Source organism: Marmota monax, unplaced genomic scaffold, assembly GCF_021218885.2.
Source record: "Marmota monax isolate L192 unplaced genomic scaffold, Marmota_monax_Labrador192_F-V1.1 WCK01_AAM20220418_F8-fsc00045, whole genome shotgun sequence".
NCBI classification, from domain to species: domain Eukaryota; kingdom Metazoa; phylum Chordata; class Mammalia; order Rodentia; family Sciuridae; genus Marmota; species Marmota monax.
In genome coordinates, this window is record NW_026692132.1 from 663,370 (window position 1) to 687,005 (window position 23,636).

Below are 23,636 nucleotides of genomic sequence, written 5' to 3' on the forward strand. Positions count from 1 at the left end.
CAAATGGTTCTGGGAAAACTGTAAATTCATATGTAGTGGAATGAAATTTAACCCCTATCTTTCACCCTGCACAAAACTCAACTCAAAGTGGATCAGAGACTTAGGAATTAGACCAGAAATCCTGTATATGCTAGAAGAAAATGTAGGCCCAACACTCCAACATATTGGCTCAGGAACTGACTTCCTTAAGAAGGCTCCTAAAGTGCAAGAAGTAAAATTAAAAATCAATAAATGGGTTGGCATCAAACTAAAAAGCTTCTCCACAGGATAGGAAACAATCAGAAGCAGGAAGAGAAAGCCTATAAAATGGGAGAAGATTTTTACCACTTGCTCCTCAGACAGGACATGAATATCCAGGTTATTAATTAAGAATATTAAGAACTCAAAAAACTTAACTCAAAAAAAATAAAACAAAAACAAAACAAATAACCCAATTAATAAATGGGCAAAGAAACTAAACAAACACTTTAAAAAAAGAAGAAGAATACACCTGTATTCCCAGCAGCTCTGGAGGTTGAGACAGGAGGATTGTGAGTTCAAAGCCAGCCTCAGCAACAGCAAGGCACTAAGCAACTCAGTGAGACCCTGCCTCTAAATAAAAATTACAAAATAGGGCTGGGGATGTGGCTCAGTGGTCAAATGCCCCTGAGTTCAATCCCTGGTACCAAAATAAATGAATAAATACAAATGGTCAAGAAATATATGAAAAAATGTTCAACATCTCTAGCAATTAAAGAAATGCAAATTAAAACCACACTGAGATTTCATCTCACTTCAGTTAGAATGGCAATTATCAAGAATACAAGTAACAATAAATATTGGTAAGGATATGGGAGGCGGGGTACATTCATACATTGCTGGTGGGACTGCAAATTAGTGCAACCACTCTGGAAAGTAGTATGAAGATTCCTCAAAACACTAGGAGTGGAACCACCATTTAACCCAGCTATTCCACTTTCTCAATATATGTCCAGAAAATTTACAATCAGCAGCCACATCAATGTTTAGAGAAGCACAATTCACAATAGCCAAGCTATGGAGCCAAACTAGGTGCCAAACAGATGAATGGATAAAGAAAATGTGGTATAAGGGCTGGAGTTGTGGCTCAGTAGTAGAGCACTTGCCTAGCATGTGTGAGGCACTGGGTTCAATTCTTAGCACTGCATTTAAATAAATGAATAAAATAAAGATCCATCAGCATCTAAAAAAATTACAAAAAGAAAATGTGGTATAAATACACAATGGAGTTTTCTCAGCCATGAAGAAGAATGATTTTCTGGCATTTGCCAGTTAATGGATGGATCTGGAAACTATCATGCTAAGTGATCTAAGTCAGTCCCCAAATAGTCAAAGATAGAATGTTTTCTCTGATACGCAGACCTTAATTCAAAATAAGAGGGTGCAGCCAGGTGTGGTGTGCAGGCCTGTAATCCCAGCAGTTAGGGAAGCTGAGGCAGGAGGATCTCAAGGTCAAAGCCAGCCTCAGCAATTTAGCAAGGCCCTAAGCAACTCAGTGAGACCCTGTCTCTAAATAAAATACAAAATAGGGCTGGGGGTGTGGCTCAGTGGTTGAGTTCCCCTGAATTCAAACCTGAGTAACCCCAAAAAACAAAAACAAAATAAGAGGAGAGAGGGGTTGCCATTGTGGCTCAGTGGTAGAGTCTTGCCTAGCCCACATGAGGCACTGAGTTCAGTGCCTCATGTGGGCTAGGCAATAGCCTAATATCAAAAAATAAAGATATTGTGTCCTCCTACAACTAAATATATATATAAATAAGAGGGAGGATAAGAAAAGAATAGATGAAAGATCAAGGGAGTAGACAAAGGGGAATGAAGGAAAGAGAGTAGGGTTGGAATAGGGAAAGATGGTGCAATGAATCTGACCTAACTTCTAACCTAACTTTCCTGTGTACATATATGAATATATCACAATGAATGTCATTATCGTGTACATCCATTAGACACTAATTTTTAAAAAAACCTCTAAGTAAATAGCAGAAAGACCAGTAGAGTAAAGGGAAGAGAACAGGGGGAAGGAGGAAGGAAGGGGAAGGAGAAGTAGTGGGACCTAAATTAGAACAAATTATATTCCATGCTTTTATAATTATGTCAAAATTAATTCTATTGTCATGTATATCTAAAAAGAACCAATAAAAAATAAATTGCTTGTTCCTCTAGAAATTAAAAAAAAATGCTGGTGAGGGATACTCTCGTACACTGTTGGTAGGAATGAAAATTAGTTCAGTCATTATGGAAAACTGATGGAGGTGTCTCAAAAAAATAATTACTTTATGATCTGGCAATCTCACACTGGGTATGTATCAAAAGTTATTGAAATCAGTATAGTTGAAGAGATATCTGTACTCGTATGTTTATTGTAGCACTATTAACAGTAGCCAAGATATGGAATGGACTTAGATGCCTACTGACAGATCAATGGATAAAGAAATTATGGTACATATCCATATGGAATGCTATCCACCTAAAACAAGAATGAAATGTCATCATTTGCTATTACACAGGTGAGCCTGGAGGACATTAAGGTAAATTAAATAAATCAGCCAAAGAAAAGAAAGAGAAGTGCTATTTGTTCTCATTTATATGTGGAAGCTAAAAAAGTTGATATTGAAGTAGAGGTTAGAACTGGGAAGGGTGTGGGGGAGGGAGAGATGGAGAGGATGGTTAGAGGGTGACGAGGGTGGTGAGTGTGTACTAAGGAACATCTGGATAGGAAGAATCATCTAATGTTCTACAGCATAGTAGAAGGACTATGGTTGACAACAATTAATTGAATATTTCAAAATAGCTAGCAAAGAGGATCCGAATATTCCCCTCTCCACACGCACACACAAAATAAATGTCTGAGGTAAAGAAATACCAATTACCCTGATCTGATCATTACACCTGGCATACACGTATTGAAATATCACACTACATCCCATAAATACATGTAATTACTCTGACTCAAAAAATATATGTCTTAAAGAAGAAGAATAGAGAAAGATATCTCTTGGCCATATGAGAATACAGTGAAAAAGTGCCCATCTATAAGCCAGGAAGAGGGCCCTCACCAGGACCAAATCAGTCAGTACCCTGATCTTGGACTTCCAGCCTCCAGAACTGTGAGAAATAAATTTCTGCTGTTTAAGTTATTCAGCCTGTAGCATTTATTATGGAAGCCTGGATCGACTAAAATAACCCCTAGTAAGGAAATGCAAGTCAAAACCATAATGAGATACCACCTAACAATCATCAGGATGACTACTATTTTAAAAAGACATAAAATAACAAGTGTTGGCAAGAATGTGGAAAAATTTGAACCCCTGTACATTATTGGTGGAAATATAAAATGGTACATCTGCTGTGGAAAACAGTATGGTGTTCTTTAAAAAAATTAGAATAGAACTACTATATGACCCAGCAATTCCACTTCTGAGCATATACCCAAAGAAATAAAACAAATTCAGACAAATGTGTTTGCACACTCCTGTTATAATTTGGATGTGTGGTGTCCCCCAAAAGCTCATGTACAAGACAACACAAGAAGGTTCAGAGAAGAAATGATTGGGCTTTGAGAGCCTTGACCCAATTGGTGAAGTGATACCTGACAGGACTGAGTGGTATCTGAAGGCAGGTGGGGTGTGGCTGGAGGAGGTGGGGTAATGGCGGTGCAGCTTTTGGGTATATATTTGTACCTGGTGAGTAAAGTCTCTCTCTCTCTCTGCTTCCTGATCATCACATGAGCTGCTTCCCTCTGCCACACTCTTCCACCATGATGTTCAGCCTCACCTGGAGCCCTGAGGAATGGAGCCAGTTGCCTATGGACTGAGACCTCTAAAACTTCGATCTCTCAAGTAAACTTTCCTCCTCTACAATTGTTCTAGTCAGGACTTTTAGTCGCAGCAGCAAAAAGGCTGACAACAATTCCTGTTCACTGCAGCATTAATCACAATAGCCAAGGAGTGGAAAAAGCTAGAGTGTCCATCAATGAATAAATAAACACGATTTATATACATAAATTGGGATATCATTCAACCCTAGGAAGAAAATTCCAAGCTGGGCATAGTGGCACAAGCCTGTAATCCCAATAACTCGGGAGGCTGAGATAGGAGGTTCACAAGTTTGAGGCCAGCCTCAGCAACTTAGAGAAACTGTGTCTTAAAATAAAAAATAAAAATGACTGGGAATGTAGCTCACTGTCTGCACCCCAAATTAAGAAAAAGTAATGAAATATTGATATAACATGTATGAGCCTGAAGACATTATGATAAGTGAACAGTTATGTATATGAAAGCAAATAACAATTCTTGTTTCCTTTCCTGGAACTAGGTTTACTAAATTAATTGTATATCAATTCCCTATCAATATTTAAAATATATATTCTTTGTGCACAGGGTCAAGACTGACACTCTGAAGAATTCAGATTGGGTATGGGATATAGAAGATTTTAGTCCATGACAATGGTGTATCTGAAATTGTACAGTTCATGGACTAGATGGACATGTTTAGGGGCTCTTCGCAGGGTGGCAGCATTTGGAAGAAAACCCATAAACTTTTCAGATTAAAATTTCCCTGTTTTACAATCTAGAAAGGAAATTGCAGCCAAGTGTAGTAGCATGCACCTATAATCCCAGCTACTCAGGAGGCTGAGGCAGGAGGATCACAAGATTGGGGCCAGCCTGGGCAACTTACTGAAAACCTACCTCAAAACAAAAAAATATAAAGGATTGGAGATGTATCTCAGCAGGAAAGCATCCAGTATTTCACCCCTAGCACAACAAAAATAAAAATAAAAAAGAAGCAAATTGCTGCCCGCTACTGTATATGGCATTTCTAGGTTCCTTGAGAAAGAAAAAGAAATGGTGAGCAGATGTGAAGTGACCCTGCTTTGGCGCCTCAGCAAAAGGAGGTTCCAATGAACTTGTTCTACAGATTTTTATGGACATTTAGCAGATACTTGGGAAAGGCAGGTTTTAAAGTGATATGCAAAGTGAAAAGATTGAGTTCACAAGTATTTCCCTAAGGAACAGTTTGGAGGGGGACCAGAAGAGACTCCCAGTCAAGAGTGGCTCAGCAGGGGTCCTGGTGGTGGAAAAAAAAAAAGTTCTCTATTGGAAGTTTAAGATTAGGGGACACCCTAATTTTCTTTGCAAATTTTACTAGCCAACAGGTCATGAAATATATATCATGTTACTCAAGCACAAAGGCTCAGTTTTTGGCTTAGTTATCATCTTTGAGAATTCCTGCAAATAGGGGGGAAAATGGGTCCAAAATGCAGTTTACATTACTTGGAAATCTAGCAGTTATCTATGCTTAAGAATTAAACCTTTAACCTGGGCATGATGGTATGCGCCTGTAATCCCAGTAATACAAGAGGCTGAGACAGGAGAATCTCAAATTCTAGAACAGCCTCAGCAATTTAGTGAGACCCTGCCTCAAAATTTAAAAAGGGCTGGGTATATAGTTCAGTGGTAAAGTGCTCCTGGGTTCAATCCCTAGCACCAAAAAGGAAAAAAAAAAAAAGAAAGAAAGAAATATACCTTTAAATTGCCGTATTGATGCCTTTCTCTGCTCACCAATTCTTTGTCATATCATATATAACAATAACATTAAAAAATTTTTCCCCTAAAATCTTATTGGGGCGGCTGAGGGAATTCGTCATTCAGCCCTAAAGAACACGGTGTCAAAAAGTAGTTTGAGGCAAAAACTAAAATCTTTTTTTGTCAAAGGAAACAAGTTTCTCAATGCCAGCTGGTGAACATAATTGGTTCTCTGGTGGCATTATTCACAGCTTTTCCCTCTGTGTATCTCTCTCTCTCTCTCTTTTTCTTTAGATACCTTCCATCTTGCTTGTTAAAAGCAAAGGATATTTCAGAGAATTGGAATTCATTAGTCTTCCTAACAGAGGGAGTCTATTTAGATCTAAATTGGTGGTTAGCAAATATACAGATAATTCCCCCACATTCTTATTTATCTCTCCCAGTTCCGGAGACTATAGAAACAGATGCCTCAACGTCTGGCTGGGAGGCTCTAGTCAATGGACTGGAATACAAAGGTATCTGGGATTCGGAATTGACAAAACTCAATAGAAACAAATTGAAACTCTTCACTGTTGAGTAGATTATCTCTATAATCAGATTTCCCTAAGGTACTCATAATACCCAGAAATTCTAAGACTAGACTGTAGTCTTTTATATAAACAAAACAGGAGGCAAAAGATTATAATGGAAGAGAGGTGCAGAGATGAGAGCGGGCCTGGAAGCTCTTCATTCCAAATACAAGTTGCCAGCAGCTCAGCGGTTGGCAGATGCATCCAACAAGTTCTCTATTTACATGGGGAGTGTCCTTGTCTGTGCAGAATCTGTGAGCGATTTTGTCAAGTCCTTCAAAACTGTCCCTGCCTCTGGAGTTCACTTTAGGCTTAGCTCACCTAAATGAAATTGAGAATTCTGCAATGCCTGTGACAAAAATAATACTGGGATTCAAAGTAAACTAGCCTGTGACAAAAAATAATACTAGGATTGATATTTTATTTTTAAATTCATTTGTTCATGTAACCAGTATTGATCCAGTGTCTTGGGAGTAAAATATACTGGACTGCAATGTTTTGGGAAATATGAATATCAGTAGCCAGGATGGTGGAACATGCCTGAAATCCCAGCAATCTAGGAGAGTGAGGCGGGAGGATTGCAAGTTTGAGGCCATCCTCGGCAATTTACTGAGACTCTGTCTCAAAATAAGAAATAAAAAAGGCTGGAGATGTGTCTCAGTGGTTAAGCACCCCTAGGTTCAAGCCCCAGTAACCCTCCAAAAAAAAGTCTTCAAGTAGTTTATAATAAATTAGGAAATATGACATTTTTAACAAGTAACTATGTGCATTCAATACTCACCATCAAACAGAAAGAAAGAAAAAAACAGATTTTTAAAAGCCGAGCACTGTAGTACATGTCCATATCCCAGTGACTCAGGAGGCTGAGGCAGGAGGATCATAAATTTGAATTTGCAAGTTCAAGGCCAGCCTCAGGAACGTAATGAGATTCTGTCTCAAAAAAATAAAAAGGGCTGGGGATGTAGTTCAGAGGTAAAGTACTCCTGAGTTCAATTCCCAGTACAACAAATCAACAACAACAACAAAAAGATTTCAGCCAACTATCTTGGAGAAATTTCTTTTAGGAGCTGAGATTTGGAGGACTATGATATTGCACAGATGAAGAATGAAGAGGAGAATGTTCATTGGAGGAAATGGAATGAAAGCATACAGGCAAGACACAACAAGGGGTCCAGGTTCCTTGTAATATTGAGTATATGTAGATAAGACAGTAGAGAGGAATAAAACTAGAGGGATAGGACACAGAATATTCCAGGGCGTGCTGGGGATGTGGTCAAGTGGTAGTACGCTCTCCTGGCATGCGTGAGGCACTGGGTTCAATGCTCAGCACCACATAAAATAAAACAAAGGCAAAAAAAAAAAAAAAAACAAATACAATATTTAAGGGGGAAAAGAAGCCCTCTGTTAAAAAAAAGAATATTCCAGGGACTGGGGATGTAGCTCAGTAGTAGAGCACTTGCCTAGTGTATACCCTGAATTCAATCCCCAGTCCCTAGCACTGCACAAAAAAAAGGAAGAAATATTAAAAATATACTTCAATAATATCTAACATATTGTAGTAACAAGCATATTCTATAATGGAAGAAAAACCTCATTCTTGAAAAAAATAATAGTGTTCTCCTTACCTACCATACAGAATCAGATTTTGCTTTCTTTTATCAAGATAGGAAGAAAGAGATAAAAATTTTTCAATTTGATACACTTCTTCCAAGGAAAAACATTAATATAAAGACTCTACTTCTTTCCCATATTTATCTCCAAATAAGCTCTAAAGGAAAGCCTAAGCAATTCTATTTTATCTTAATCAACATGAAGCAGAAAGTAGAAGGATAAGGAGAGCCCTATAGGTCGTCTGCATCACTAGCTCAAGGCTGACTGCCCCTCAGCCCTGGGGTTTCATATGACACACTTCATATTGTATATCTACTCAAAATGTCTTCACCACTTGACAACCTCTGGTGAGCAGAACAGTCATGATAACCCACTGGCAACTAGATGACAAGGAATAATATCTCTTTTAGCCAGGTGAAGAATCAGCCCCAGGAAACTGAATCTCAAAAATTCTAGTTCAGTATTCAATTAAAAAGAGAATAAAGGAATTTTCTATTAAAATTTGAGAGACTAGGCCTTTTAGCGTGGGGGTATTTCCTGGCATTAAATTAAATAATATTTTCTAAGGTCTTTTGGCTTTTACTAGCAAGGGTGGTAAAATATAAATAAGAAAGACACAATTTGTTGTTAAAAGGAAGAATTTGGTGTGTATCTCTTAAATATTCCGGTTTACTAAGAAACAATTGAATAGGTATTTATCTAAGCTGGAGGAAAATTATACTAAAGCAATCTGCATCAGTTAAAAGAAAATGTAAACCCTATACTCTGTTTCAAATTTATTTTTCATCAATTGCAAGGCCTAATTGTCAGCTGAAGAATCCAGATGCTATTACTCACCATATAGCACTAAAATATTAACACAAAAAACCCATTAAAACAAAGAGGAATCATTAAATTATTTTAACAAAGTACATTAAAATACTAACATGATATTGTGAGGTATATTATGCATGTGAATATAAAATTGAAGATAAAAGTAGCAATGAGAATGCAACAGGTTGATAGATTATTATTATAAGTTTCATATATTTTATGAAAAGTATCATAATGTTAAATCTAAGTACACTGGAATAAAATAATGATAAATATGAAACTCCCAAAGGCAAACTCTTAAAACAACAAAGATGGAAAAAATAATAATATGAAAAAGGAAAGCTTAAAAAGCCAATAGGTAAACTAAAATAAAATGTTAAAAACATTTTTTAAATATTTTGTTATTTTTAATATTTGTTAATAATTTTAAATCTACCCAAAATAAGGTGGGATATAAGGAATAGAAGTACAAAAAACACATAGAATAATTACAAAACAAACAGCAAGATGGTGTTGGCAAATGGACTAAACACTTCAATTAAAATGCATAGATTTTTCAGACCAGTTAAGTGAAGCAAAAACCAGGAATCCTACTCAGCAATAAAAGGGAATGAACTACTGCTATGCACACCAACATGAAAGAACTAAAAAACTAGGCTAAATGAAAGATGTCAATCTCAAAGGTAATATATTATATGCTTCTATTTACACAACATTCTTGAAAAAGCAAAAAGATTGAGATGAATTGTTGCTATAGGTTAGAGATTAGTGGGGAGAAAGTGATGTAGCTAGCTACCAAAGAGTAGAGTTGTATAACTTGATTATGGTGGTGGTTACACCAAGTTAGACTGCTGTACTTTGGAGGTTGAAGAGCCCCCACAGGTACATGTGTTAAAGGCTCAGTCCCCAGGGCAGCCCAATTGGGAAATGATGGAACCTTTAAAAGGTGGGGCCTAATGGAAGGTCCTTAGGTCACTGGAAGCATGCCCTTAAGGGGGATTATGGGGCCCCCGGCTCCCTCCTCAGTCTCTGCTTCCCACTCATGAAGCAAGTGGTTTTGCTCCATTATGTGCTCCTACATGATGTGCTGCCTTGCCACAGGTCCAAAGAAATGGGGCCATATAATCATGGCCTGGAACCTCCAAAACTGTAAGCCAAAATAAACCTTTTCTCTTTATAAGTTAATTATCTCAGGTATTGTGAATAGTAATAAAAAGATGCTCAACACATATACTCATGTAATAAATGTACCTAGAACTAAATATAGAAATGTACATAGGTATACATCAACTGGAGAAATCTGAACAATCCCAAATGGAAATAACTTACATGTCCAGAAATTGGGAAATACATAAACAATTATAGCACAACTACTGAAATATGAAAAAATGTGTTTGAAACTCAAAGGCATTATGCTAAGTGAAAGGAGCCACATTCAAAAGATAAAATACTATATTATTCAATTTGTGTGACATTCTGGAACTCAAAACTATAGGGGGAAAAAAAATAAGACCAGTGGTTGCCAGGACAGGGATTAGAGAAAAGGAATCAGCTTTAGAAAGATGAATTTCATCCTATGTGATTTATACTTAACTTTTAAAATGTATCAAAGTTTATAGGGTGCAACTAAAATAATGTTTAGAGTGAAATTTATAGCTTTAAATGCTTATATTAGAAAATTTAAATGTCTAAAATTATTTATTCAAGATTTCGCTTTAAGAAACTACATAAAAGGGACAGATTAAATCTAAAGTGAGTCGAAGAAAATAAATAAAGATAGCTGGGGATGTAGCTCAGTTGGTAGAGTGTTTGCCTCCCATGCACAAGGCCCTGGGTTCAATCCCCAGCACAATAAATAAATAAATAGATAGATAGATAGATAGATATCAGTGAATTGGAAAAAATAATGAGAGAAATGCAAAGCCCATTTGGTTATATTAAAAAAAATTTTTTAAACCTGATAAACTTTAGGCAAGATTGGTCAAGGGAAAATAAGAGAAAATACAAGTTACTAATATGAAGCATGAAGAGCCATATCACCATAAATCCTATGGACATTAAAAAGTAATGAAAAGAGAAAAATATGAGTAACTTTAAGTCAATAAATATGACGAACTGGATGAGACGATCAAATTCCTTTAACAACAACAACAACAAAAACAAAATTGCTGGACTGGAAACATATGTCACCAGGTAGTGTTTGCCTGGCATGAGCGGGGCTCTGGGTTCAATCCTCAGCCTCCCTTCCCCTAAATAAGAGTCTACCAAGAAAAAAATTTAAAACTAAACATGGGTCCTATGACGGACGTTCTAGAACTGACAAAGTTAATCACTGATGAAAGAAATTAGAACAATATTTGTGTGGGATGGACTCGGAAAGGAATGAGAGGTCTTTCTGAGATGATAGGAATCTTTGCTATCTTAATGGAAGTATGGATTATATGAATATGTAATTATCAAACCATCGATCAGACTCTACACCTAAGATCTGTACATTTCAATACAAGCATGTTATACCTCTCAACTTTTAAAAAGTGGATTAGAGATGTACTCAGTGGCACAGTGCCTGCTGAGCATGCACAAGGCCCTTGGTTTGATTCCCAGCACCACATAAATGAAGGAAGAAAGGACAGATATAAGTTTTTGAAGTAAATTGAAAAACAATATTAAACCACTTTAACCAAGCTTTGTAACGTCTAGGATTTTTTGTAGGGAGATGGGGCAGGGTGTGGGGGGCACTCATACCAGGGGTTAAACTCAGAAGTACTCAGCTTCTGAGCCACATCTCCAGTCCTGTTTTGTATGTTTTTTTATTTAGAGAAAGAGTCTCACTGAGTTGCCTAGCACCTCACTTTTGCTGAGGCTGGCTTTGAACTCGCAATCCTCCTGCCTCAGCCTCTGGAGCTGCTAGGATTACAGGCGTGCACCAAGGCACCGGGCTTGTAAAGTCTATTTTTTAAGAGGAAATCTAGCCAGGTGCAATGGCGCATGCCTGTGATCCCAACCACTTAGGAGGCTGAAGCAGAAGGATTGAAAGTTCAAGGACAGTCTCAGCAACTTAATGATACCCTTTGTCAAAATAAAAACTAAAAAGGACTGGGATTTAGCTGCGTGGTAGAGCACTCCTAGGTTCCATCCCCAGGACCTAAATAAATAAATAAATTTATTTTATAGCACAACATTTTGATACATTTTAAAAGTTAAGTATAAATCACATAGGATGAAATATTCTCTTGGTATTGAAAACTTTGTAATTAGGGAAGACAAAGGAAATGAGAGGATCGTCAGAGCCAGTTCTTACTGAGAACTCTGCTAACTGCTTTACATGCATGTTCTCATTTCATTCCCATGACCCATCTCTCAGAAACAGGAAGAAAAGAATGCATTAATAAGCAAGTCCTCCCTACCATCCTTAGCAAACACTTTACATATAAAAGCCCTCTTATAAACTCATGATACCAAGGCATTTCCCCCCTCCCAACTTTCAAATTTTAGGTAATAAGTAGTGAATCTTTTCTTTTCTTTTTTTTTTTTTTGTTTTGTTTTTTGTTTTTGTTTGTTTGTTTTTGGATCTTTTCTTAAATCTACTATTATTACTAACAAACATGAGCATAGGGCTGGGGATATAGGTCAATTGGTAGAGTGTTTGCCTCTCATGTACAAGACCCTGAGTTCGATCCCCAACACCACCAAAAAATAAAAAATAAAATAAAATGTGAACTGCAGGAAGATACCTGTTACCATTTTTAGTGTCAGCAATAAATCTGTACTGTGACCTATGACCACAATTCCTAAACTATCTTAATTCCATGAAACTTGTATTTCTAGCCTATTTGCCTAAATAGAGGTCTAGAAAGCACAATTTACCAAATAAATATTTTACCTCATGCTAACAGCTAATATGAATCTAGCAAATTTCCCAAATAGTTGAGTCATACTCTCAAGAATAGGGCCTCATCTAAGCTCCTGCATAAATCACAGATAGTTTTCCAAGAGGGAAACAAAAATTAGAAATGGCAAGATGGTCCTTACCACATCCAATACAGCTTGGACAAATAGGTCCAGGTAGACGGTGGTGGCATCATGCCAGTTGTGAACAGGTCTCACTTCCTTGTGATATTGCTCTAGTAGATGTTGGGTGAGATGATGCAGAGTAGAATTCCTGGGATGAGGTGTATCTGTAGCTAGAATTCCTGGGGGGTTAAAAAAAAAAAAAACAATCACTGTGAAAATGAAATTAAGAAGCATCTTTAGGAGATTTCAGATTGTTCCGAACTTGGCTATTAGTGGAATAGCCCACAGCTAGCTGGTGAGCTCTTTGGCAGAAACTTATTTAATAAGTAAGTGGATTGCCTAAGTGCCCAATAGAGAAATAGAATAAAGATAAATAAATCAAACCCATCTCCAAGAATGCAAACTGTACCCACAATTCCATTTTATAGCAATCATGCATCTTGGAGACAGAATTCTTTCTTTATTCCTGTATCACTGGCTCCTATCATAGCAGATACCCACCTATATATATAGCCAAAATTTAACTACCACCTTGGTTTCTTTCTTTTGATTTTCCATTTATAATAGACAGACCACTGAGCCCTAAAAAATCTGTATGAGTTTTCAGATAATGGAATGAGTGAGATTTCAATTCATACTTTTATCCCCAAAAAAATCTCTTCTCCTCACACTATCTGTCTTTAAATAAAATGCACTTGTCAGAAAATGAGATCTTTGTTTTGGGAAAATTCTTTCTGGTTCCAGGAAACAACCATTTCCTCTGGCCCAGGAATCTTGATTTGTAGAGGAGCAGTGATTGGTGGTGAGGCAAGAGAAGCCAGGGGACAGAAAGCAAGAGAAATGAACACCAACAATTGGAAGTGACAAATTTGTGAGGGCTCTCTCTGAATTGCAAAAAGATATTTTGTTCACAAGCTTCACCAGCCCTTAGGGAATTCAAACCTTCGCTAAGTCATTGGACTGAAGCAAATTGCACACCTCATGACACAGTGCGTGATGAAATCTATCTGCAGTGTCCTGCGTGTGAATTTGCCTGGGCTCTCAGTGGTTTTGATGGTTATTTTGATGAGCTGCTGAAAGTATAAGGGATCCAACAGGAAACTGTAAATGAGATCGCTTCTCCCTGTGCGACAATCCTGTTTATGCCCATTTCTTTATGAATGATGTCGTGTCACTTGCCGCCACAGGCAGCAATTTCTATGATTTATCAGTGTCAATGTGACCAAAATGCTAACAACGATGCTGGAGGTGCAATCCCAGACTCACTGTGGGCAGTGGAATATTCACTTTCATTACCATCAGAACTGAGAATCTAATGAGCATTTTAACTTCTTAACTATCCACCCAAGAAGATGCCTAAAATGGCATCAGCCATTGAGGCATGCAGGACTAAGGTGGGTGGCTTGCATCAGGCTTCGGTTTTAAGGTTTTTGTGAATGGTTATTGTCAAAAAGTGTGCTGCTAATCTCTCTACCTGAGAACATTTCTCACTGGCGTACCCCAGGGGAGGGAAGTCAGGAACATAAAGCAAAGCTGGCCCGATGCTCTTCCTACAAACTTTGCTTTGGGCAGCTTCATTTTTACCTCGCTTGGAAGCTCCCAATTCAAGTCTCAGTTGGGGAAATGCTGAAATGTTCATGATTCAATACAGGAAACTATCAGAAACAGAGTTAAAACATAATTCTGAGAAATGAATGTGTATGGGTTCCCTCTACTCTCTGCTCATAAAGACTCAAAATTTCCTTCTGCTGTCTTTTCTAGGAAACAATCCATGCGTCCCCTGTGGATAAACATATTTTCAAAAATGTGTCAAAATCTTTGGGTAAAAAGAGAAAGTTCTGGAAGCTAGGACTCAGAACAAAAGAGAAACAGTAATGAAATGAGAAAAATAATAAGCATGGAAGTGTGCTTAAATAAACCAAAAGGGAAAGAGTTCTTTGTTTAAGATGGGAAGAAATAATAAATTACATTTCTACTATGAATGCAAATGTGCCTGAGGAGAAAGATCAATTACAGGAGAAAGATTAAGGATTTAAGTGACCATTAATTAACAGTAAATGATGCCCCTTGAAAGCTAATGTGACATTCACACAAGCACTAAATGACTCACAGTTCAGTGATGTTTCAACAGACACTGATGGAAGCTATCAACAGACCCAGGAAAGATTCCTCGCTAACACTGAATGCTAATAATCACTTTAAATATTTCACTTGTATGATTTATAGAAAGTATAATGTGTTGGGGATTGAGCTGTGAAGCACTTGTAGTAAGAGATTTAAAAAGAAGATAAGAATACAATAGAATTATTCCTTTGTGGGTTTTTTTGTTTGTTTGTTTTAATGAGTTACTCCCTCACATACACTCATGTTAAAATGTCTGGGGTACTTTAAGGGAAAGAGCTATTCTTGACTTAGTATATTCTTTAGAATACTGAGAGTAATATACACAACTGAAAGTTTACAAGGAAATAAGAGTTTCAGGTGTATGGTTCCAGCATCTTCCAAGTACTAACTGAATACTTACTGTATGCCAGGCAGTAGGCTAAATCTCATGAATGTTCTCATTTAACATCCCCAATAATCTTGACCTAGGAATTCCACAGTCTGTAGGAGTGCACAATTACTCTAAGTGAGAAACTACAGGCTTGAGGTTGGTACTGTCCAAGGTCAGATAGCTCTCACAAACGAGGGGGCTGGAATTTAAACACGGCTGGTCTGGATCCAAAGCCCAAACTCTTTCAGCATGACAGTATACAGCCAGTATTATTTTCTGCGTAGTATTTTGAGGTAAATAATATCTTATAATTGTTTTGCACTTCATAATTTCACATTTTATTTATCTTCATGAATATCAAAAATTAAAGTTAATCTTGGAAACAGAATGTGTAAGAGATTTGCCCAGATTATATGGTGAGTGAGTAGGGAAGTTGGAGCTAAATCCCTCTCCTCATCCAGTCCTCCTCCTGCCCTGCACACCCTCCACATGCAGAGAGCAGCCAGGCAGTGGTGATCAGGTCAGCATTCGGATATTTACTGTCTTGATAATTAACAGTTAAAATCCCAAATGCAGATCCCTTTGCCACAAATATCTTCAATGTAATTTATGGTAAAACACTGGTTTTTAGACATTGTTAAAACACCTTTCTGTTATATTTAGAACAAAAATTAAGCATAAAAACAAAGAGATAGATTAGAAAGAGGTATCAAGAAGAATTTCTTCTTATTTCTTTATTTTCTATTTTTCTTTCTTAATTGTGACAGTTATTTTTGCTAAGAAACCCATTTGGCATCCAGTAAAATTTTTTTTAATTAAGATATGCTTTTAACCTTTAAGTTAAACATCCAGGCTTTTCATACTTTCATAAGAGATTATTTTTCTTCTCTATCTAACAGAAAAATTATTTCCAGATTTTTAAAAAAATTTCCAGCTTCATGAATACCAAATTCCTTACTCACCTCTGTAATTGACTCATTTCACTTTCAGTTATGTGTTAAAACTTGAAAATTTGGATACAGGCTCTAGAAAAACCCTCAAGAAAGTGGGATGCTGGGAAACACCAGCATAAACATAAATTCTTGGGTTTGTGTGCATATACAAAGACTCTATTGTATTATAACTTAAATAATTCAATACAGTAGAGTTAATGTCACCAGGGAAGTATAATTTGAGAAATTTAGAAAAGATATACTAGTTTGTAAAGTGCTTTTTCAAAGGAATTGTATACTCAGAACTTGCAAATTTTAGTACAATCTTTAGAAATAAACTCATCTCTATGTACATTTTATAAGACTAGATGTTTACTTACATACTATAATACTGAAATGATACACAAGCATCTGTAGCCATGACAAATCCGTGGAACTAAAAGCTTATAATGAACATAAAACATTTTGGATAATAAAAATATATTATTATACATAAAGGTGAATCTGAAAAAGAATGCCACAAACAGTATAAATTGCTGCAGAGAGCTTGATTTCTAGAAAAGGAGAGATTTATCAAACACTCATAACATTTTGGAGCATACTTTCATCTATGTGTAAAAAGTCCTATCATGTGACACTATACACATGTGTATGATTGTAGGAACAAAGTTAGAAACAAATCATTGGTCTCCCTGTAGCTTCACACGACTGACATTTTATGGTGAATGAATTAAAACAAAAAATTGTAAGACGTTTACAGCACACTGTATCCCTTATCTTTAGCTTCTAATCATTAATACTCAGTGCGCAGTAAAATCATTAATAGGACTCACCTGTGGCAGCCACCAGGATGCAGGGCCACAGAAGAGCCATCACACTTGCCAATGTTCTTGGGCAAATCCCCAAAAGGTTAAAGAAACTTGACTACTGGATAAAATACTCCTCGATTTTTCGTGACAGAGGTCTCTGTTCTTCTCTGTTTGCCAGTGTGTACTATCCTTCCTGATGCTATTTTATAAACATTCAATTGGACGAAGGCGATATCAGCACCACACTAAGATTTTGGAATTGATGACACCAGAAATCTTGCAACTTCTCCATTTGGTTCTGCCCCAAAATCAAATGATGGCCAACAATTCCATCTCCCTGACGAGAGATAGCTAAGTGAATAATGTAATATAGGAGGAGCCCCTAAGGAGAGGAAATTCCACACTAATATGATTTCCTTTGCAGCCTCAACCTAAGGCAATGCTCTTGCTGACATCCAGGACACTAATTTCATTAATAATTGAGATCCAAATAGCTGTCCTAAATCAGACTTATGCAGTAACATCTTCAGCATTTGACAGTGGTTATTAGACTCCTGAATTACACAAAGCTAATGGAAACCTGGTATTGTCTAATGAAGAACAACTGCAAACAATACAATGGTAAAAGTGCTTTTTGTTTTCCCAAGCCCCTTTAATTAAAAGAAACATTGATTTTTGATAAATAGGAGTGCTTTTTATATTTTCACTGACCACAATTCAGAGAGAAACAACCTAGAAGAGAATGCTTCTAGGCCTATTGAAAATGAGAACTATTAAGATTTAGCATCATTCAATAAAAAGGGTTTTTTTTAATAGAATATTCATTGACTCTTCATTTTAAGGAAAAGAATGCATAATTCTATATAATAGCTCTGTCTTCCATTAGACTTACTTAATGCTATAGAAACAAAAAAACAAATTTCATACTATTTCCAACATCTGCCAGTTTTGTATTTTAAGTGGCATTATAGAAGCACAGATTTGAGTTAAATTATTATAGAGCAAAGTGAGGGGTGAGGCAGAATATATTGGGCTCCTGTTCTTCTAATTACTCAGTCCCTTTGTTTAGAATCCATGAAGTTATCCTCCTAATTTTATCTACCAATAAAATATAGCCTGATTGGCTTCCTATTGTTGATAGAGGAAGTTACAAATATGAAAGGGAATAAAGGAGAGGATTATGGGGTTGAGTTGGTTTTGGAAGTGTCAGTGTGAACTGATGATTTTCAGTGTATTATATTTGGCTAAACACAGAAATAAATACAAATATAAATGTATGTACACATTTTCATACATACATATATATTCCCTAGCTCTGTACACTAGAGGCCCTGGGAGCAGTGAGACCCCAAGAGTAATGAGCACACTTGGTACCCAGATCTTAGTTTCTAAATACCATACTCACAAGAAAAAAAAATGGAGAAATTACTGCTGCCCAAACTGATGCAGGGAGAGTATAACGGAACCCAGAACATCTTATGTACTAGAAAGCAAAAAGGTACTAAAAGAATGATGGGGCAAAAAAAAAAAAAAAATGATGGGGACATAATAAAATGACAGGGACTCCCAGTGGCCAAATCTGGTACAATTTGAGCATAAAAATTAATAATGATAATAACAAATTGTAACCCACTAGATAAAACTAAATCCACAAATCCACACTGATTTAAATAAGCAAGTGAATAGGAAGAAGAGAAAGAACTCCATTAGATGAAAACGCCGACTAATAAATGTAGAAGGCATAATGGAATCTTCATAATAACAATTAGTTCACCCAACAAACTTCCATGGATGCTAAAACTGACTAAAAAACAGCTATGGGCAACATGTGATTCTGGATTGGATCTTGTTGTTACAAGGAACACTATGGGAGGAAATGATGAAGCTTGAATGGGGCATATGAATTAGACAGTATAAAGTTTGATGAGGAATGGCACATTTGTACACTTATTAATTACAAAGATTAAAAAACAACACCCTTCAGTGGAGAAAGCTAGCAGACAACACCTTAATCAAATGATGAAATGATCATGTGTGGCATGAGACAGAATGAATTGAGTCGACACAGGAGCTCTTCTGTTGCAATCTTGCCCAAAATTCTTAACTTGAATCTACTCAGGAGAAAACACGAGTCAACAAAATACTATGGGGCATTCTAAAAAAAAAAAAAAAAAAAATCAGGCATGAAATATTCAAAAAATTAAGGTTATGAAATTTAAGAAAAGACCGAAGAATTGTATCAAACAAAGGGAGACCAAAGAGTCATGACAATTATTATGGTTTGGATATGAGATGTCCCCCAAAAGCTCACATGTGAGACAACACAAGGTTTGGAGGGGAAATGATTGGGTTATAGCTTTAACCTAATCTGTTCATTGATCCGTGATGGAATGAACTGAGTGGTAACTGGAGGCAGGTGGGATGTGGCTGGAAGAAGTGGTACAATGGGGGCATACAAATTTCGTATCTGGAGAGTGTGTCTTTTCTGTTTCCTAATCACCATGATGGGAGCTGCTTCCCTCTGCCCCACTCTTCCACCATGATGTTCATCCTCACCTTGAGCCCTGAGGAATGGAGACCGCTTTCTGTGGATTTAGACCCCTGAAACCATGAGCCCCCAAATAAATTTCCCTCCTCTATAGTTGTGCTGGTTGGGTCCTTTAGTCTCAGCAATGAAAAATCTGACTAAAAAACAACTATGGGCAACATGTGATTCTGGATTGGATCTTGTTGTTACAAGGAACACTATGGGAGGAAATGATGAAGCTTGAATGGGGCATATGAATTAGATAGTATAATGTGGCAATGTTGACTTCCTGATTTTGATTGTGTTGAGATTATGTGAAAGAATGTCCTTCTTTGGAAAAACAATACTCTGTATTCAAGTGTGATGATGTTGTCACGTGGGCCATACTCTCAAATGGTTGTATGAGGAGGAACAGGAGGCAGGAGTTCTTTCTACTGTCCTTTCCATTTTGCTGTACATTTGAAAATATTTCAGATGAAAAAAAAAAGAAATTTAAATGTAACCTGGTAGAGGAACTTCAACACAAAGTTATGAGAAATTTATTTGAGAAATTTCCTTTAGAGATAGTGGGCAGATAAATGGGCCTTCATCAAGAGATAAGCTCACAAAGGATTGATCTGGTCCCCAACGTCCCAGCACTGGTATCAGTTCTCCAAATTGTCAGCATCTATCTATGAGATGAATCAAGACAAGAGAAAGGAAAACTCAGACATCATAGCCATGTAGGCAGTGCTTTTATGGAAAAGGAATGCAGAAGCTTCTCTTTATACAAAAGTTTAATTGAAACGATGATCAACATCGTATTCTTGACACGAATTTTTGTAAGCTATGACTCTAAGTCAAACCTTCCGGGACATGCTTCCCCTCCCTTTTCTTCATACTTTCTCATATGCCCATCTGCTACTGGAAGGCCATTGCTAATGATGTGTAATATAGGTACATTACAACCTTCATTAGCTAATTTAACAACAGTCTGGTGATCCTGCCCATTACAGCTCATGGATGATTAATCCTGCCCTGATGGAAAAGGTTTTGTGTGACTTGCCTTCAGATGCTTCCTGGTCTTCTCTTAATGGCCCTGCTCTGTACCATCTCCTGGCTCAGCTCTCTTTTCCTAACCTTATTGTCCTGTCTGGATTTAGTTTGTTTATTCAACACGTTTTGATTTGGTATTGTCCCTCATCAAAACCTTTAACTTTTCATGAAAGCTGTCTCTTCTCCCTCTCCTTAAATGCAGCACTTTTCATCCAGAGAAAGTTTTTTATTCACATTGTGTCTGATCATTCCCTTGCACATCTTTTTAGGAAGGATGAATATTGGGGTGAATCTCATTCAGGCCTTACAAGCAGATGAGTATATTTAGACAAAAACTTGGAGTCATGAGGGACTATGCTTTCAGGCCCTTTAAGGAATATCACTTGGGCGAAATAAACAGAGACTTCATCTGAGGGTTGAATCTGCATTCTCTAACAGCAGCCCAGGCCAAGCCTATAGCTAAGAGTACCTAGAAGTGTAGTTCTCTCAGAAGCTTCTTTCCACAGTTCTGTGAGCTTGTGTACTATGTTTCTTCATTATTTTCAAGTAAGATATGGCATCACTTAGATGCACCAATGTCTTCTGGAAGAAGCAGGGGGAAAGGGTTTATTATGCAAACATAATAAGGAAGTGTTTATTATGCAAACAGCAACTGAGTTATGTGTCCTTTAAGACTACTAAATAGTTTTTAATTACTGCTATATCAGTAAATCCCATAAATATGCAAATGCAATTAGTTCACAAAATAGGCCTTAAATATCTTTATTCCTCTCCAACAAAGTTCTTTGAAGTTAATCGCTAACTCTCTTTGTTCACTCCCTTGGCACTCGTGCTGAAATTGACAGGAGTTTTGACAGATGTACATATTCAGGGAGAACTGAATTTTCTAAGCACATCTGGTCAGGCTGGAGGAGAAAAGCAGAAATGGACACTCTAGCCAAACTCAAACATTTAATGAGTAGAGTCCCATATGTAATTTCTGTTACTCTATAGCATTGTCCTCTGAAATAAATATCAAGCTAACCACTGAAGTGGCACTTCAAAGTTCAAATCCACACTCAACATTTGATTTTCCTCTAGATCAGAATTTCATGTTTAATAATAATGCTCATTATTTTCTGGTCCCAAATAAATAATAAATAAATGCATGCATGAATGAAGAGTCTCCCATGGTTCTGACTCTTCATGGCTTTCTACAGGGAGTCATGGGCCAATGGAGCTTAGTCCCAAGTCTTGAAATCAGACACACCTCATTTTGTTTCTCAGGTCCACCACTTGCCCGATGTTCATGGCCTTGACCAAATTCCTTACTTCCTCTAAGCCTTAGTTTTCACATCTGTAAAAGGAGTTTAATCAGCACTGGGTTCATTTTCTATTAGTGTAGGGCAAACTACAAGAAACTTAAGTGACTTAAAACAGAACCTACTTCTTGGCTCACAGCTGTGTAGGTGAGAAGTCCAGGCACAACGTGGGTGGATTCTCTGCTCAGGGATGCAGAAGGCCAATATCATGGGGATGTGCTGTTATGGCAACAAAAGAGCCAGCCATGTACATTCCTTCCCAACTCAATGGGTTAAAATTGGCCATGATGGGAGAATTTGCTACATGGGAATCAGCAAACACTGTAAATCAGGGTGATTCCCACTAGGTGGTTACTAAACATCAAATAACATACCACAGCCACTCCCTTGATCTTACAAGGCTGATCTATGCCTCCATTATCACACTTATTCAATGGTATTGTGGACATTTTTTCACTTTTTTGTCTCCTCTAGAATTCTGTGAATACCATGAATAAAACACTGTTGTTGTGTTCATCTTTATATTTCTGGCACAGAGCTTGGCACCCATTGAATGTTAGTAAATGTTTCAGAAGGAAACATTTATGAAATTCTGATCTAGAGGAAAATCAAATAATGGAAGGAAGAGAGAGAAGGAACAGTCAAAATAATTTTGGCTTATGCAAGAAGGAGGACACCAAAGGGGGCCCAACTTTCTTACAACCACATCTCACGTACCATCCTTTCACCACCTACCTCACCAAAGATGGGCGAGAATGACATCCTGGGCTCAGAGTAGGATGGCTTCTGCTTGGTTGACCCCAGGACCACTGAGCAAGCATTGCAAAGGACAATCCCAAGACACACGCAGGTGGATCCTGTTTCCCATTGATTTTCTCAGAGGATGCCCTAAGTTTAGGGGTCTTGCAGTCCCTGGAAGTAAGATGTCTGCCATTATGTTAAGTGAAATAAAGCAGGCACAGACAGACAAATACAGTATGAACTCACTCATATGGGAAATTTTGAAAAGGTAAACTCACAGAAGCTGAAGAGTGGAATTGTGATTACCAGGGACTGAGTGGCTGCAGGGGAAGTTGGGGAGATGTTGGTCAAAGGGTATATATTTTACTTAGACAGCAGGAATAAATTCAAGAGATCTATTATATAAATATAGTTAATAACAGTGTATTATATTCTTGCAAATTGCCAAGAGAGTAGATTTTAATTGTTTTTACTACACACAAAAAAATTACATGAAGTAATGCACATGTTAATTAGCTTAATTTAGCCATTCCACAATGTTACATACTTCAAACATTATGTTGTGCACCAAAAATAGACAATTTTAATTTTTCAATTAAAGTAAATTTAAAATAAACACATCACCGCCAGGAACAGTGGTGCATACCTGAAACCCCAGCTACTTGGGAGGGTGAGGCAGGAAGATTGCAAGTTCAAGGCCAGCCTTGGCAATTTAGTGAGATCCTGTCTCAAAATAAAAATTCAAAAGGGCTGAGGATACAGCTCAGTGATAGTGTGCCCCTAGGTTCAATTCCCAGTATTACAAAAACAAAGAAACAAAAACCACATTATTACATGAAAAGGAGGAGGAGGAGGAGGAGGAGGAGGAGGAGGAGGAGGAGGAGACATCCTTGAATCCTGCCGTGGATTCAAGAAGGAGAAGGAGGAAGAGGAAAGATGTCAGATGTCCCCCACAAAGCCAGAGGAAGACAGAACATAGAAGAAATTAGGAGGAACTCCGAAGTTTGTCATTTCTGTTTGTATTCCCAATTATTTCCATTCTAAGAAACTGTTTGACTACAGTGTATGGAAGATAATCTCACTTAGTAAGCCATGTTGTTCAGACCTTCCATGCAGTTTGGGGGCTATGGAGTCTTGATGTACCAGCACTGGGGAATCTCTCCTGATCTGTGGCTCACTGTAAGGCCTGGACTTTTCCATTTAGGCCCATTTAGGAGTTTTCTAAGGTGAGATCTAGATACAGTCAATCA

At 37.3% G+C, this 23,636-nt stretch overlaps 1 protein-coding gene and 1 non-coding gene across 2 annotated transcripts in view; one reads left to right on the top strand and one right to left on the bottom strand.

Moving 5' to 3' along the window:
* The window catches only part of Htr3b (5-hydroxytryptamine receptor 3B), a 35,542-nt gene extending 18,690 nt beyond the window's left edge, over positions 1-16,852 (bottom strand). The window contains exons 1-2 of the mRNA XM_046467032.2: positions 16,807-16,852; positions 12,566-12,726 (exon numbers count right to left, since the gene is read on the bottom strand). Coding sequence (XP_046322988.1) covers positions 12,566-12,726; positions 16,807-16,846 — 201 coding nt within the window. The 5' untranslated portion in view covers positions 16,847-16,852. The remainder of the gene's footprint in view (positions 1-12,565; positions 12,727-16,806) is intronic.
* Positions 10,318-10,384, top strand: Trnag-ccc (transfer RNA glycine (anticodon CCC)). Its single transcript has one exon. It is a non-coding gene; the product is annotated as a tRNA-Gly (tRNA).
* Positions 16,853-23,636: the final 6,784 nt, after the last annotated feature.